The 18,700-nt window shown below is 42.5% G+C and overlaps 1 protein-coding gene across 9 annotated transcripts in view; it reads right to left on the reverse strand.

The window, feature by feature from the left end:
• Positions 1–9,296: 9,296 nt before the first annotated feature.
• The window catches only part of LOC137335195 (band 4.1-like protein 1), a 230,893-nt gene continuing 221,489 nt past the window's right edge, over positions 9,297–18,700 (reverse strand). For all 9 annotated transcript variants that reach the window (XM_068000402.1, XM_068000406.1, XM_068000403.1 and 6 more), the window contains 3 exons: positions 18,060–18,140; positions 15,715–15,831; positions 9,297–13,083 (listed from right to left, as the gene is read on the reverse strand). In XM_068000402.1, the coding sequence (XP_067856503.1) occupies positions 13,078–13,083; positions 15,715–15,831; positions 18,060–18,140 (204 nt within the window). In that variant the 3' untranslated portion in view covers positions 9,297–13,077. The remainder of the gene's footprint in view (positions 13,084–15,714; positions 15,832–18,059; positions 18,141–18,700) is intronic.

Raw genomic sequence — 18,700 nt, forward strand, 5'->3', positions numbered from 1 at the left:
CAAAAGCTTAGAAGCTAGTAATTCTTCTTTCATTGATGTCGCAGTTTGCAGGATAAGATTACTGATTTTCTTGGATTCTCCCTGTGCTGGTCAAAGTGTTCACATTGACAATGTGAATGAACATTTGACCCTTTTGAACTTCTGAGCTCATCAACTGTTAGCTATTTCAAACAGCAGCCTTTTATTTTTGATCAGGCAAGCAGATGACATGAAATATAACACGACTGACAAAGTCACCTTTTCAACATGACAATCTGTCCATTCTGTTTTTTTATGCACCCCGAGCAGTTCATATTTTTGTTTCATCAGTCTTGAGTATTTTTCAAAATGGAATAATGAGAAGGATGTCAAGAATATTTAACAGATAAATGAGTGAATTATAGTTAACAATCCTATAGATAATATTGACTGAACATTTTGAAATAAACACATTTTCTAACCTCTCAGTATTCTTGGGACGTATAAAACGTTACCATAGAATTTGATAGCATAATGCTCACAAGATAATGTCTCTTACAATAGTCAATATAATTCAGCTTACTCTTTCACATCAGTGTGATCACTTGAACAGTATATGTAATACTCATCCACAGATTTTCTCCAGTAGATGGCTCAGCTGAGATTGAGAATTCACTATGGTGAGGAATTTTAGGAGTGAACCCATGTCTGTGCAGTACATTTCAAGAAACCATTAGGACAAACCATGGGGGAAAGAGATCATATTTCCTTTTAAACAGGACACTGCAGTATTGCACCAAAACACTGATACCAGGCCACTGGTTACTGCAGCTGATTTTGGGGTTGTCATTTTGTTCTTCATGCAGTTCTCGTGTTTTTGTGAAACACCACTCTTTGATTGACACTAGTTTCAAGTAGTTTTTTCATGAGCTGTAGGTCCCCATTACAAACGAGACTCTTTTTGGAACAGTTGTTTTTGTAGAATGCCAGTTTAAGGATGCTAGTCTTTGTTCAATACGAATCTTTCACAAGAAGCAAGTTAATTTATGGGATAATAGTCTCTTTGCTAGTTTTAAATCGCCTTGTTCAAAGGGTAATGGAAATCTGGAACACTCTTCCCCAAAAAGCTGTTCAGGCTAGGTCAGTTGAAAATTTCAAAACTGAGATTGATAGATTTTTGTCAGGCCAAGGGTATTAAGGGATATGGAACCAAAGTGGATAAATGGAGTTAAGATAAAGATCAGCCATGATTTAATTGAATGGTGGAAGAGGCTCGAGAAGCTGAATGGCCTACTCCTGATCCTATGTGACCCTATAAATCACTGTTTGCACGATTGGAGTAAAACCAGTTCACATATTCATATGCCAGTTTTCTACCCACTATTTCAATAGAGGCACTGACCTATTTATTTTAAATGGGTTAGCACTTCTGTTGAAGGGGTCAGAAAAATGTCATAGGTTATGAAGCAATTTGGGAATATCCTGATGGCATTATAAGGCACAATATAAATGCAAGTTCTTTCTTGGTTTCAACCCATAATTCAAAGTGTTCATTCTCACAATTTTTAACTCTAACCACATAGATCATAAGTTAGGATTTGCAAGCATAAAGGTACATGGGTGGTAACCAGGCATCAACCATGTTCAATTACTGTTGAGCTGTTGACCCAAAATGTGTGGATCCACTGTTTCTTCAATTACAACCATCAGTAAGTTAAGTCAGATACAAGGCTTGTGATCACTATGGATCACTTTACACATTAACGGCAGAGCCAAAGCCTTGGTCCCCTAACCATCAGCAGTTGGTGAAATGAATTTAACAGCCCTCTGGAATAGCCAATCTGTTGCCTCCTTAGTATATCTGTTGATGCATACCATGGTCACCTCTTTAAACAGTCTCAAAAGACTACAGCATTTTTTATAAAACAATGATTGCGACTTCTATAACAGATAGAGCAGTTGGAGTTACAAAGATACTCTCCAAATTAGAAACGTGCATTTTACTTATCTTTGGCTCCAGTTATAATGCACATTCAGATCTGAGATCAACTTGTGTTCAAATGTACAGAGGTCATAAAGCCACACCGATTTCTTGAATTTTTCATCAGTTCCAATGCCGTTCCTCACTTTCAGAACATGCAAATACTATGGATTTCTGCCTGGTGATCTACACATGTTTACACAAGCATTCACAAATCATAGCAAAAGAAAGCATTGAAAGTGAAAGTAAAAACTTTGGAAAGAGCTATCCATGTAATTCTGGCCTTTTCCAACATGAACTCCCATTCCAGGCTTGCATCCTGCTCCTTCTCTGAAACAACAGGTGCAACAGCAGCAAGAAAGCCTTTGGCTTAGTGGAAGCATTCCTACCTTTGAATCAGAAGGTGCAGTGTTCAAACTCCACTCTAAACAGCCCCAGCAAGTAGAAATTCCAGAAAGGTCAATGGGATGTCATGCTGCTTATTAACAGATGTGCCCTGTCTATCCCTCAACATTGAAAGGGATAGCAAGAAGGTTGTTGAAAAGAAGACTTTCATGGGCCTGCCACAAAGCCATCAAGCCTATTTCCTGCCCATTACTTCTATGGTTTCCACACATGTAATTTGTAAAGTCTGCCCCTTGTGGTATGTGCGGCATCGCAGGTTGGCGAGTCCCTCACCAGTGCAGTTTGTCTCTTGATGGTTGTGGGCTGACTTTTCCTTGAAACACAGAACAAATAGCATTAACATGTAACACGAGGTGCACCTCAATGAACAGCCTATATTCCATATGGAACAAAAGGATGAGGACGTGCATGTAGTTTGAGGATCCAGTGAGTAGCTGGGAAACCATTTATGTAGGATGATGGTCGCCTTTCCCTTTGCCACCTAGTTGGAACTACAGCTTCTCAGACATGGGCAACAAAAATCTGTGGGTAGTTAATCCCAGCATAAATGCCAGGATCTTTTCCCATTGGGAACCTCTGCTGCTGACCCCACCAGAATATCTAGGGCCAGGGGAAGGTTCCCTTATTTCCATATGATTGGTGGGTGCCCACATCACTCCTGGTGCAACTAGTAACAGCCCTGGCCAAACTTACCAATTTCAAAGGGTCTAGCAGGCTTGAGAAGGATCCCATTACAAACTAGTCACCAATTGGGTGGAGCATGCACCGCTCAGTTTTCTGGGTTTCCTTAAAGGGACAGCTGGAGGCTGCCCACAAAAAGACATGCCTGTGGGCTGGCTCGGCATTGAATTTCCCAAGGCGCCGACTGACGTGCTTCATTAGGATGCCCAATTGGCATCCTCAGCTTGACGGTTTAATACAGATGATGTCTGAGGCCCAATTTCCAGCGAGCCTTGGGATAGCGTCTTCGGGTGTGCATTCCAGGGGAGAAGCCCTTTTCACACTTGGTTCTGACGCTACAGGATTTTCAGCCTATGAAAGCATGGGAATTGTCTTACCTGGGTCAGTTTTGAGTTATTATTCCCATTATAAAGCTGTCATTTGCTTTACCTCCTGATATTATTTATATACTTCATAATAATGTGTTTCTAAATTGTACATAAAAAAACTAACAAATTGGCACAGTTTGGCCTGAAACTATTTGATGCCTTGAGCTTCAAAAGTAAAGCCCGTGACTCCCAGAAAAAGTCAGCTCCTTCAGGAGAGGAGGAAATTGAGATGAGGAAGTCTGGTCCATTGGGATCGATGAAACTTTTAATGAGATCTTGACACTGTAAGATATGCACCAGGACACCATTAATGTCTGGTAGTCAGGTACAACATTTTAGGTTTAGGTAATCAGGATCTTCTGGTTGCTGATGTCCATCAGCAACCAGAAGATCCTAACTGAAGTGCAAACTTTTAAGTGGGGGGACGGGGGGGGGGGGGAAAAAAATAAAAATAAAATCCTCCAGCAATGCTAAAAACCCATTCAGTGGGGGTTTCAGGGAAGGCCACAGCATCAGCTTTTTTCTAGGTATCCAACAAGTGTCCCAAATGGACACAGAGATGGGAGGCCAGAAGTACCCCTTCAACCTCATTTACATCATTCTGGCTGGCTTGCACGTACTGCAGGTGCAGGCCAAGATCTGCTCCCACAGGTAAGCCCCTGGAATCACAAATTAGTGCTAAAGAGTCAGGAACCGGTGAGCCACTCCTTTTTCCTGGACCGTGCGCCCATGGAAAGCTCAGTTCTTTGGTGCAAGGGCCAGGTAAATTGGTCCTAAAGTCTTTTAAAAGTTCTCAGAACAAAAACTCTCAAAATAGTGCAGACAGGAATTTTTAACACAAATATGGCAACCAGTGTACAAGAGATAGCACCCCAAGGGAACTAAACTCCAGGGTGTTTCAAGAAGCTTTGTAAATGTCGGTTGGCATAGTCTCAGAAGTCAGTGGGGGTTAAATTGGATAACCCCTGAAAACAGGAGCGAGGAGTGTGGTCTGTGATTAACCCATGCCCGCTCATGGCGCTGCAGGCAGAATGTTACATTCGTGCTGCCTGCTGTTTTAAACGATAGCTGCGTGCAGCCAGCGCTACATGCGCTGTTGATTGGCTCCATGCTTCAGCAGGGGGCCCCGATATTGTGAGTGGGGGCTTGAGCTTCTTAAAGGCAGCCTCCACCTCTTAAAGGGGAGGTGTAGCGTGGCTGCAAGAAGTGGTGGGCGTTGTTTCAATACTGAATCTGTGCTGTGATACTTTGCAGATTGGCTGCACCTGGGAGACAGCATGCACCAAGGCTCCCTGCTGATGCACTGGAGGCCTCGGTGCAAGAGGTGGAGAGAAGGAAGGGCATCCTGTATCCGCAGTGGGGCAGGAGGCCATTCAGACATGTGCTGAAGAGGCAGTGGGAGAGAGTAGGGGAGGAGCATAACTCCAAGAACATGAATGCAGTGCAGGAATAAGTTCAATGATTTAAAACGAGTTGTCAAGGTGAGTGAGTTCAAGCTTCAAGTGGCATATCATACCAACTGCACCACTAGCCTCATCCACTGCTCAATTCACTACACTCCCATCACCCATTTACCAACAATCTCTTTTTCAGTACTCAACCGTTCAAATCATACACTTTATCTCACACTCACACACTTATCACTGTAGCAAGCCTCACATCCATAATTCTCAGTTCATGCACACTGGTAGCTATTCAACCGTGACAGCCACATCACCCAAACATCATGCAGGACACTCACTGACACACTTCCCTCTTTCTTGCTGGAGAAGCTGGCGCCCAACAGGAGGCAGCTAGTGGCATGGCTCCATGGAACATGAACCTGCTGTCCTCTCTCAGGATGACAGCATTCCTGCTCCCACCTCTGCCACTCCGCCAGTGCCCTTGCTCTTACCGGTCAGCCAGCCAGCCAGCCCACTCCTCGTAGAGTACTGAAACTTTATCCAAATATAGGAAACCTCCAAAAACACGTACAACTGCATCAGTAGCCAGAAGAAATAATCCAGCAACTAAGCTGTAACTCCTGCATGATCACTTTAAATAGTGCTGGTGGGAGACACTTCATGCTCTTTAACTCATGTTCAGCTGTGTGAGGTTAAGACAGTGTGTTGGATGGAGTGTGGAATTCCAAAATAGCAGCTGTCCCTTTAAATCAGTGTTGCACACTGATTCGTGTTATGGGGCTCGATAATACCAGGGCTGCGGGTTCGCGGCGGGGGGGGGGGATTGGGCGCGTGGGTAACGTGCCCGGTGAAATCAGTCTGCCCCGCGCCCGATCGCAGCCTAATTGGATCCACTTACCTGTTGTTCCGGGTTCCCCGCTGCTGAGCTGCGCGGTGGGCGGACTGCGCATGCGCAGTAAGGTCTGTCAGCTGGAGGAGCTCGATTTAAAGGGGCAGTCCTCCACTGACTGATGCTGCAAGAAATAGGAAAAATTACAGCATGGAGCAGCCCAGGGGGAAGGCTGCTCCCAGTTTAATGATGCCTCACTCCAGGTATCATTGGATGGGGTGAGGAGGAGGGGGAGGACAGAGATCTTCCCCCCCCCCGCGGGCGGGTGAAAGCGGCCTGCCTCTGCCACCAAGAAGGCCTGGCTCGAGGTGGCAGAGGAGGTCACCTGCACCACCAACATATCGCCCACCTGCATACAGTGCAGGAGGTGCTTCAATGACCTAAGTAGGTCAGCCAAAGTGAGTACACTTACTCATTCCCATACACTCCGTCTGCCACATCACTGCCCCCACCCCACATCTCCTTCTGCACTGCCAACACTACTCTGTCACATCACCCCTCACACCCACTCAAACCTCATCCTCATCTTACCTGCACTTACTCACCTCGCCAGTACTCATCCCGCCACGACCACTCAACCCAATCCTCATAAAATCTCATGGCTCTATCTCATACTCACCCTCTCATGCATCTCTTTCACAGTCAGCCTCACTCAACCTGCCACTAACGGTGCTGCAGCCACAGGGCATGCATCACATATGTGCAGTAGGAAGCGTAAGGCAAACGTGTCGTGAGCATGAAGGGGATGTAGAAGGGTGTTTGAGGGTTTGTCATGGTTTTTACTTATATTGAATTTCTGACCAACTCGCATTACATATTATATTGGCACCACTACTGCCACGTCTTTGCGAATCTTGTCTGGTTTGTGCAATAATGCCCTTTCCTGAGGATCACAATGAAGACCCACACGTGATGCCACCCATTGTGTCACTGCAGAGTGGGTGTAGGTGTATTTGCAGGGCTCTTTTGTGCAGACGACTGAGAGACGTCGGCGATGTCCCTGGTGGCACGCTGAAAGGATGCGGAGGAGAAGTTGTTGAGGGCAGTGGTGACTTTGACAGCGACAGGTAAGAAGATGGTGCTCGGGCCAGCCGGGAGCAGCTCGGCATGAAGAAGGCTGCAGATGTCCACGACTACATGTCAAGTGACTCTGAGCCTCCGTGTGCACTGCTGCTCAGAGAGGTCCAGGAAGCTGAGCCTTGGTCTGTGGACCCTGTGGCGAGGGTAGTGCCCTCTGCGAAGTATCTCTCTCTGCGGTTGCCCTCCCTCCTGCTGTGCAGGTGGATGTGTCACAGCACTGTGTTGTGGAGTTCCACGTGTCAGAGGTGGACGGCGTGGCCGGCGAGGCTGGTGATGCTGTTCGCCCTCCGAGGAGGTCATGACTGCAGCTACGGCAGCCCCCATCCAGAAGATGTATATCTGAGGGGGTCCGCAAGGTAGGTAAATGTGTCTGGACCCCGGGGTAAGTGTGCAAGTTGATGAATTTGATTGTCAGGAGGAGGGTGGTGGAGGCCAAACTTTGTCGAAAGTGACAGAGTGGCCTCCTGCAATGGGTGAGGGTCTCCCCCCCACCCCCACCTGTCAAATGGACCTTTGCAGCTGCCACAGGCTGATGGCTGCAACACGTCCATTTCAACTGGGAGTGTTTCCCCCAGTATGGGAAACAGTCCCAGTTTTCTGTAAAATCCTACCCCTCCTGAAATATTCCCTTAATCGGGTCTGTTAACGACCTGAAATACCACACTAAATACTGCCAAGTGGCACCCCGGCGGCTTTAATTGCCTGCAGGAGTCTCACATGCAGGGGTTGTGCGCACACGTCAGCGCATCTGTGGGGAACCCGGATGTGGGCGGGTTGGAGCCAGGCTCCCGACCCGCTCTGGGAATCCCCGATTTTCGGAGCCCCCCCAGCCAGGAACGCACCCGATAGCGGGTGCTGATATCGGGCCCATGATCTCACAACTCTGCATGCTGCTGGCGGTCGTTAGGTGCGCACGCAAACCCCTTTACCAAGATGGCGCCCTGCGCACTTCCCGTCAAAAGTGTGCACACGCATCCCATTTTCGAGGTTTAGTTGGCCGCATAGTGCCTAATAAAACGGGCACTAAATGGCCCAATTTCACTCCCTGTATATTTATCAGCAAAACTAAAACTAACAGTAGCCTATAGTACATGACACCAGCATCATATAATCCCAATTAAAGTTTCTTGCAAGGCAAGGTATGTGTTAAACTGTGTCAACAAATGATCTTACCACCCAACTCTATAATTGGAATTTTACAGTTTACTAATCTGGTGACATATTTCGCAGGTATTTTGTTAAACGTATCATGTCTGGCAGTGTCTCGTCGATCTCCTGAAGAAGAAATGCTGCTGCGAAGATCAGCGTGTGAATCTTGGTTACTTTTAAGTATCGGTGATAAGTCTGCAGTATTCCTGCTGACAGAATTTGTAAATCTGTTTATTTTCCCAGACAACTTAATTATTCCCATTTCTTGCAAACTTTGCAATGTAATTGCAACTAAATGTTTGAGAATTGGATTGTAAAAGGTTATTTGAAATCTAAAAATGTTTAGGTTAGGAGATAAGTTGGAGGGGGGGGGGTGAAATTCAACTTCAGCAGGGGCGCAACTCAGGCAGGGTACAGAACGGGCACCTGATCCGCGACTGATCGTTTTGTGAGCCTGCCAAAGTTGATTTTCACTCCCAAGCAGCTTATATAAGGATTTGAGCAGATAATCTCGGCTGAGACTCCAGTATAGTACTTCGGGAGTGCAGTACTGGAAGTGTCACGTTCTAGATGAAATTTAAACTGAGGCTTCATCTGCCTGTTCAGGTGGACACGGCGTAATTTCCATGGCACTGTCTGAAGAAATACAGGGTGTTCTCCTAGTGTCCTGGACAATGGTCCTCCTTCAACCAGCATCACCAAAACACTAACTGGTTATTCATTCCTTCACTTGTTTGTAGACCTTGCTATGTGGAATTGGCTGTTGCATTTGGCTACATTACTATAACTCAAAAGTAATTAATTGGTGAGGTGTGCTTGGAGACATCCTGAGAATATAAGGGGTCATATAAATAAATGATATTAATTTGTCATCTGACGCACAATAATTGGTGTCCTATTCGAAACCATTCATACTCTTATACAGCACAATCTCTCTGCAACAGGGCATATGAGATATAGAAAATAGGTTTGCGTTTTGATTTTAATTGGGCTTGTGTGGAATAAGTGATGGTATCCCCACTTAATTTCTAAAGACTTTTCATACTGTACGAGAACAATTGTTGGAGATTGAGTTGAATATACAACGTGTCTTACTTATGTTTGAAACTTGGCTTGGAAAGTTCAGTTACAACTTTCAAAGAGCCAGCACAGACATGATGGGCCGAAAAATGGCCTTCTTCTGTGCTGTATCATTCTATGAAAGAAAACTAAAAAAAACAGGAGTTCTGAATGAACATTATCCATAAATTACTGTCCACACATGGAAAACTGCCTTTCTCACCATCAACTCCATGTTTTTATTCTTTTAAATGTAACAAAATAAACCAGTTTTATGATATGGAACGAAGAAGTTCACCAATATAAAACATGAGCTAATTCAGTGATTTAAAAAAATTGTAATTTTGATGAAAAAGGTAACAGACTTTATGCAAAAAAGTCATATATAGCACTGAAAATGAAGTTTGTGTTGTTTTTTGTAATTACCCAGCAGTTACTGAATTTTATTCAGAGGTAATGGTAACATAAAAGGTATTGGCACTCCCGTCCGCCTTTTGCTTAAGTTTACAGCATTTACAAAAATAAGTCCCATTTTTCAAAATACAATACCTATAAAATCACCAAAACAAAACAATGGACAGGAATACAGATGGAAATAAATTCTGAATTTGAAAAACCTTACAAATGGTGGTTAATGGAAAGGAAGGATTTAAACATTCTACAGAGGAAAAAAAAAATCACTGAAAAATATGAAGTAAACATACAATAATCCAAAGAGATAGAAAGGATGTGAAACAGCAAATGAAACAAGAGAACAGTTGACTGTTAAGCTTTGGTTCAGCGTGCAATGATTTTGTCCAAAACCTATATTTCTCTGAACTAAGATCCATATTATGTTTGTACTACCCCTGGAACATAGATCACTGATCAAATAATCTTCAATGGTCTCATTTCCATAATTATTCAATGGTCTCTTGATTTCATAATTCATTTCAGTAAGGAGTTGGACCTATAGCCTTGGCATTTCTCAAAATACTTAAGTCAATGCTCCATAAATAGAAAATTAACAAACAGCTAGTCTACAGTCCCAGCTCGGTGTCATGGCATTCTAAATTCAAAAATGGACTTAAAAATAGCTTTATGGAAACCAAGTGAAGCAGAGAATTAGGACGACTTCAACCTTGCCCATCCAGCAGAAACCAAGCAGGTGGGCATTTAAATCACCCGTGAGTCTTACCTGCTAAGGTCCCATTCTCTTCCTGCAGTTTCCCATTTAAACCTGCTCTTCTGAGCAGGTGAGAAGCACACCTGCCAGAAATCTGCAAGGTCCTTCTTTAAACATGCGGATTGGGCTCTAATGTGGTCATCGGGGCCCGATTGCTATTTTAACCAGAGATCTGCATAGGGAAGCCGTTGTGGCTTTCTTGCCAGGCCAACCTAGCGGGCGGGAAGAGGAGTCGGGGCCAGTAAAGGCCCAAAAAGGTAAGTGCTTTTATTTTTTTGACTTTCCTTGTGGGGCCTGGAGGAGCAAAAGTGATCCTCCGGGCCCCAGAAGGAATGTTTAGGCCTCTCCTGCTCCAGGCATCTCCCCCTTCCCCCTACTGTGAGGCCCGCCCGAACCCTTTCCCGGCGACATAACTGAGTGCCAGAGAGTGTTCCTTTGGTCCCTGGAAGCGGTCTCCTGCCTTCCTGTCATTCTGCTCAAGTCTGTCGGATAGATGCTGCTTCTCACTGGTTAAAATCTTCGGGGCATCATGTTGCCAGGGTAAAGGCGATTTGCTGCTCGCCTTGTCCCCTGCCTGCATGATGGCTATTGAAGTACTGTTTACATTTACATTAGATCACACTAAAAACTTTAATATAGTGATAAAGCTTTCCTAATATTACTACATGGACTGTGTTTGGGTACACACAGGATACTCAGTGATATGCAATTGAATTTGGAATTTCCCTCCTTAAAACCTGACTCACTCCTTATCACAACAACCTTTGTAACAGGCTTGGCAATTTTTTCCTGTGTTCCTAAAATCATGACCTACCTTTCCACTACTGATGTTAATCATTTAATTGAGTTTACAGCCTGCGAAGTGGATTTCACTCAGATTCCTTCAAAATGTACTCCTGAAAGTTACTAGAATTTATCTTAGAATGATCCCAAATCAGAACATTTAGATGATGAATTTTAATCACCAGGGCCTTAAAATTACAGTGGGATCCTAGTGTATGAACACGTAATGTGTTTGAAATCCCTCTTTCCATTATTTTAGTGGAGACATTATTCATTTTAAACAGGTTAACACCTCCATTAAGATAGCAGAGAGAAGAATTTCAGGTGAGTCCGTTAAGGGGTAATATTCCGAGGTTGATGTGCCAGCAGGGAGCCTCACCATATTAAGAAATCACAGTAGTGCAGAAGGAAAACCATTAGCACCACGCATACAATTCCCCCCAATATGTGTGCCAAGCAGGCGAGGCTCTCCAAGCAGGCCATGCAAACTCTGAAAATCGTCCCTTTAGTGTTTGAATGTGAGCATCTCAGTATAATTTCAATGCCCTGGGTTTTGTGACTGGCCGAAATATTCTAACCCACTGATTCTAAAGCACAGTGCAACAATCCTCCAACAGTTCATCAACAGCTGTGGTGTGCACTGCAGCAAAACCTCTTATGGTTTGCATCCTTTTGAATATATAACAAAGGAATGGGCACAGGAGATGCATCTGGCACATTTATTTCACTATGAAGGTAAAAGGATACAATGAACACATACCATAGAGCTGTAGGGAGGAAAAAAAGCAATGATGGAGCATTTCATATCTGTATTAAGGTGCTTCAATGCACTCATGCACACATAAATTCATATCGGCTGTTGATACAATTGCAAAGATTCTCAAATACTTCATCACTCATGTTCAGTTTAAAATCTTGGGTAAGTCACTAAAACAATCCTATCAAAAATATATTTAGCAATGGTAAACAAACTAACTACAACTGATTCAATGCCAAGTGTGCAAATCTTCTGCTTCTCTCAGCTTTCCATTGCATCATCTAAGCACGCACATGGCATTTGACATCATATGCAACTGCATGTAATCTGATAGGCAGAACTCAAAAGTGCCTCAGTACTAACTTTGAGTTATGTATAAATGATGTCCCGTGTCATGCTATGTTGGTAAAGCAGCTCACGTGTATAATCAGCAATGTCTAATATTCCTTTGCAGGCTTTATTATGAACAAACAAGTCAATTTACTGTAACAGTTCTTTTAAGAATTCAGAACAAGCTATAAGAAAAGATACCAGGACACTCATAGTGCATTGGAATGGTGAGGAAATTATGTTTTGAATGAAACATTCTATCCTTTGTGAACCATTGCTAAGTATTTTTACTGAACCACTATTTTGATCATCTTCCTATAGACATCACCTGGAACAGCTAGTTGTGTGCTAACAAACTTCTATCCACTATCTTTTGATTAAGACATCTGTGAAACTTCATTTGCCTAAAATTATTCACTTTCAAATAATTAAGGTTTTTTTTATTTTACAAAAACACAAACTGCTGTCAAACCAAGTGTCAGTTAAAAACCAATACTAGGTTACCATTTGAATATTACAAACCTCAAGAGGAGAAACACATCCAATCTTTATATTACCAGATAAGCATACTTCAATATAAATTAATGCACATCCAAATTGGGAACCAATATGTGCCATTCATTTCCATAGGATAATGTGTATGATAGGTGCTGACCGTCTTTAGCAGATCAAAAAGAAAGGAGGAAATTAAATTGACATCCATCGCATAAGCATGTTATTAAACATTAGTTGCAAGATTTTTCTTCCATCTCTATAAAAGCTATTTCCATGTGGTAATTTGCTTGCTGGAAAAGCTCTTTTACTGTGGAATGATGGTTAGAGATTCTAGTTTTGATTTTTTTTTCTCAACATGCGTTTTCTGTAATTGCAAATGTTTTATTTTCTTGGTGGCGGCTGGAACTGAAATGCTTTTTTGCACAGCAGGAGTATATTTTTACATTAATATTGATATTCTTTCCTGGTTCTTCTGTGAGAAATAAGAAGGCAGAGAAGTCTGTGTTGATGAAAGCAACTTGTATGATTCCATTCTTTTATTCATGGTGTTTTGAGGAGCTGTACTTCCACGTTATTACTCCTGAATGAGAGAAAAAAAGTTTCTTTTAAAAAAAAGCTTATTCCTCCCTCCTCATTTTGCTCCCTTCTGAGAGGCAATGGCCTGTGCTGGTGTACAGTTCCAGAGGCTATTGGTCATTCTTCATATTTAGGCCTAGAAAGTGTTGGGAGGCTATCAGGGAGTGGAGTAACACAGATAAATTTGATTCTGTTCTCATCTGCTGCCAATTTTTCACAGGAGTCACAGGACAATGATTAAAAATGGATGATTTTTCCTCTCCTAGCAAAGCATATGACAGTTAGGCCACCTGTAGTGTCCCATCACTGTTCCAGCTAAGATCAATTTACTCAGCACAAATGAGGGATTGTACGTGGGACAATCCTAGTCTAGTATAGTTCAGTACACCTTGCAGTGTATTTATCCACTAAAGGTGTTGAGAGAGTCAATACTTTTAAAGTAAGTCCTCTAAAGGAACATGTCCAAACAAGAAGGTGCCAAATATTCATCTTTTATGTGGTGGTGAGTAGGTGGTTAAATGAACAAATGGATACAATAAAAAGTTAATGGTAATGTACTGAATCACAGTTTTGGACTCCATTTAAAAAAAAACTGATAACGGATTGTGTAGTGGGTTGATGGATGGAACACCATTTACACTTTTGCAGCAAATTTGGGCTAGTTTTTAAATTTCCCCTAAGACCTCTGTACCATGGCTAGAGTTGATGTAAGGAGGTTGGAAGGGGATCGATCCCCCTCTTTAATGAATGTGCCAAAAATCCTGGACATCTGATAGATCATGTACTCCAATGTTGACAAATGTGGCTTCTGATTCACTGTTAGATTTGAAAAGCACTTCTGTGACCCACTATTAAATTCAGTATTTAAATCTGGCCACATATACAACAGACCATAAATTAAAATTGAATTGAATGGAAAAAAATGCTAAGCAAAAAGCAACATGGTCAACAGCCCAGTATCAGTTATTAAAATGCTTACTTTGAGTCTTTGCAACTTTCACTTCAGGAATGAATTTCTAAAGCATTCATTACCTCTACATAAACTAACTGCTTGACTCTTTTCAGTGGAGAAAATAACAAATGAAGATATAGAATAACCCTGTTCCCTCCATGGCCATGCAAAATTTTCTCCGTCATGAAATCTATTCAATCCACTAAGGAAAAATAGTAAACCCTCCAAGACAAAGCTCTATCGTTTTAGCTCAAATCCTCAAAAAGTAATGCAGCAGACACTGAAGGGTACCACTGAAGAAGATAACCAGTTACATCCCATGGATAACTTATCTATTTTCCCAACGGCACATTAACCATTGTATTCTCTACAGAATGTGATCACCTATATTTCTATTTATAACTTTCACTCTCTTTTTAAGCAAGTATTTGTATTAGAAGTTAAATGTAAGGAGTCGCACAACACCAGGTTATAGTCCAACAGCTTTATTTGAAATCACAAGCTTTCGGAGCTTTGCTCCTTCGTCAGGTGAGTCATATTAAAAGTTAGTACACCATTAATTGTTTTTGTTGGGAGTATAAACCACATATCCACTGCAGTGTACTCCTGTTATTTTAAAGGTGTTTTTTGCTTGCCAAAAAATGTGAATGATACAGTTGTTCAAATTAAGCATTTTAAATACAGCAGCACAGGAGATTTTTTTTGGACACTTAACAAATAGTTCAGATTAAGCAAATTCAAATTGAGGAATAGACTGTAGGTAAAACATTTATTTCCTTACTAGTCTCACTTCACTTGATTTTCCTCTCAGAACCACTTCTAGTTCTGTGATTGCATACTTACTTTAGTTAAATAACCTGTTTACATCTATGTTATTTATGCCTTTTAGCATTTTAAAGACCTGAATTACAATCCCTCCTCAACTCCAGTGAAAACACGTTCAAGTCTGAGAGTCTCCCTTCTTAATGTAGAGACCCTAGTACCAGGTCCATTCTTGTTGCTCTTCTCTGAACTGACTCAAAAGCATCCTTTTAAAAATGGTGAATAAAATTGTACACAGTATATTAAATGCAATCTCACCAGTGAGTTATATGGCATTAAAATACATAATTTGGCCAAATAACGATTCAAATATTCCTCCAGCATACCCTGCTTCTTCTTTGCATGGAGTGCAAAGTTTTTGTTTTGAAAAATAAATACATTTCATAATGTAAGTAATTAATTTTCCTGTATGTCTTAGCTTGTGATAAACATGCATGATTCCAACTGAGCTATGGGCAACAGGTATCCACACAGGCATGTTTTTCATGTGGTAACTCATTAATAAGGTGGATGAAACCCATGGCATTCTGAGTTGAAGCAGTTTTTGGAGGCCAACGGTAAATACAAGGCATAATATTGGCTGTCAGGCAACTAATGCTTAGCTCTTAGCCAAGAAACTTTTAAGCTTTAGGGCTACCTTCTCTCAACCTTGTCTGCCTCACATTGAGTTAAGTTTGGTCAATTTTCTGCAAGGAAGCACGAATCACAAGTAGATAAGAGCAATACCCACTGTGTTAACTGAAAGAAGAGATGTAATACTAAGTGATTTGCAAGAGGTAAATGGGAGGGAAGAAATGATAAAAACAGGTATATGATCAGGGTGATAACAATAACATAGAACAATCATATACTATACTGTACCTTTGATTCCTTTTCATTCTGCACTGATTCAGGTTCAGATTCTTTATAAACCACTGCTTTTGTCACTAACATGTCTGGGTGCTGCTGTTTCACTTCTTTAATTGCAAGAGCCAGAGCCTACAGTGCAAACACAATACAATCGTGTGAGGCACATAAATTTGGTGTACAGATTCCATCGAAAATGTGTATTGCTAGTTAATGAAGAAGGAAATATAATAGCACATTGATTTTGTAATGTTTTATTTGTGCTATAAAATCTGGTACATAGGTCACCTTGTCAGAATGATAATCATAATCATACTTAATAAAATTCTTCTTAAAAATACACATTATCCTCGATATTAATCAGACATGGAAATCAGGTGAGCAGGGGGAGAGGTAAGCACCAAACCCCTCTGACCTCAGCAGCGGGAGACTCGGGCGAATTTAACTCCATGACCACATCCGCATGCCGACGGTCAGCTGCTCGACTGACATGGGCAGGAGTGGAATTTCAGACGCAGGAGGCCGCCAGCGGGCGTCAAAGAAACGATCGCCGGCAACAAGGTAAGTCGCAGTGAGGGGGTTTCGGGAGGGTATGTTAGGAAGCCAACCATGAGGGCTGCCCAAATCCCTTCCCAGAAATTACCTGAGTGCCGGAGACCGTTTCTTCAGTCCCAGGCAACGGCCTACTGTTGCCCGATATTCTGCTCCCAACTCTGGCCAGCTGCTGTTAGCCATTGGTTTTGGCCAGGAGGCTGACAGGGCCTATGCAGATGAGGCCTGGGAGTTAAAATCTCCTGAGTCTCATGTTGTCGAAGTCGGGATAGTTTGCACCCACCTTGGCCCCAGCCTGCCACCGAGTTAAAATTGGGGTTATTGCCTTTAGAGCTGGAAAATTAATGTTAAGCATGAAGCCCAACAAATTCATATCCTCCCTGTGTGACTCAAATATTTCACATTTGCATAATTTACCCATAACAACTTACGCAAAACACGTCAGGTTCCACATGTACGCTGACTACACCCAGTCCCCCACTGACTCTGATTCGTCATGCTGCTTGTCTGACATCCAGTACTGGATAAGCAGAAATTTCCTCCAACTAAATATTGGGAAGATTGAAGCCATTGTCTTCACAAACTCTGTTCCCTTGCCACCGACTCCATCCCTCTCCATGGCCACTGTTTGTGAGTGAACCAGACCGTTTGTAACCTTGGCTTCCCATTTGACCCCAAGATGAACTTCCGACCACATATCCACTCCATCATCAAGACTGCCTACTTCCACCTCCATAACATTGCCCATCTCCGCTCCAGCCTCAGCTCATCTGCTGCTGAAACTCTCATCCATGCTGTTGTTTACCTCTTGACTTGACTATTCCAATGCTCTCCTGGCCGGCCTCCCATCTTTCACCCTCCATAAACCTGAGCTCATCCAAAACTGTGCTGCCCGTATCCTAACTTACACCAAGTCCCATTCACCCATCACCCTTGTGCTCGCTGACCTACATTGGCTCCCGATCCGGCAACGCGTCGATTTTAAAATTCTCATCCTTGTTTTCTGGTCCTTCCATGGCCTCCTCTCTCCCTATCTCTGTAACCTCCTGCAGTGCTACATCCCTCCGAGATCTCTGCGTTCTCCAATTCTGGCCTCTTGCACTTCCCTGATTTTAATCCTCCAACATTGGCGGCCATGCTTCAGCTGCCTTGGCCCTAAGTTCTGGAATTCCTTCCCGCACCTCTCCGCCTCTCTACCTCTTTTAAGATGCTCCTTGAAACCTACCACTTTGACCAAGCTTGTCCTAATATCTCCTCATGTGGCTCGGTGTCAGATTTTGTTTGAAAAGGCTCCTGTGAAGTGTCTTGGGACGATTTACTACATTAAATACGTTATATAAATGCGAGTTGTTTTTGTTGACACACAATAGTGCGGTAAGAATTGCACTCATCACTGTGAGGTAAGTTTTATGATTTACTACTCACAGTAAAATGCAAACTCACATTGAGAAGTCAGGCATGGAAGTCAATGTGCTTAAATCGCAGTCCGCACGACTGCTCAATCATAAACTATACTGTTATATGTAGTACTATAATAAATCTATTCTTGAAATTATATAATTCAGAGATTTCCTCTATTTGATCCTTCTAGCAAAATAGTAAACACCTTCTTTGTTTCTCTATAAATGGATTGTCAATGCCATTACCTGTAGTGACCAAATAAATGTTTCCCCCCATTGTTGGTTTCAGAAAATAATACAGTAAATACATAGTCATGAACTCCTTTCTTTTATTCAGCATCTCATGCTTCTGCGAAAAATATGTTACAGAATGACTGTGCATGTTAGACGATGCAAAGGGTTTTGTACCTGGTCTTGGTCAACATCTGCATCTCCTGTGATGATGATTCTTTTCTCAATCCTCGTCTCTGAGAATCCTCCTTTCACTGACTGAATACATAATAAAGTCCATTTGTTAGTAACGATTGTAAGTGCAACAGAAAATCTGCTCTGCTAGCCTGTTCCGTAGCTCTGTTTGATTTCTGTCATTGGGGTGTGTCCTGTGGGGAGAGAGAGTGCTCTCTGTATTGGGCAAACGGAAACTACCTGTGCGGATTTCTCAGCGACTGAGTTTGTTGACTCTTAAACATGGCGTTTGGTTTCCATGTACGTCAGACACCCAATTAATCAAAATAAAAAGACCAAATCAGACATCAACCTCCATATCAAAAAAGAACATGAGAAATGTGCATAATTCCAGCCACACATCATTCCAACTGGTACTTGGCTAAAGTTTAATTATTGTCCAAAGGGGTTCAAACCGTAGCACAGTGAAATCTATGTCAAGGACTATTTTGATGTTGACCATAAATTCTATCAGCTTGGTTCAGTTGGTGGCACTCTTGCCTCAGTCAGAAGTTGGTGGGTTCAGGCCCCACACTAGGACTTGAGCACATAACCTCGGCTGACATTTCAGTGCAGCCCTGAAGAAGTGCTCCATTGTCAGAGGT

Source organism: Heptranchias perlo, chromosome 19, assembly GCF_035084215.1.
Source record: "Heptranchias perlo isolate sHepPer1 chromosome 19, sHepPer1.hap1, whole genome shotgun sequence".
Taxonomy (NCBI): domain Eukaryota; kingdom Metazoa; phylum Chordata; class Chondrichthyes; order Hexanchiformes; family Hexanchidae; genus Heptranchias; species Heptranchias perlo.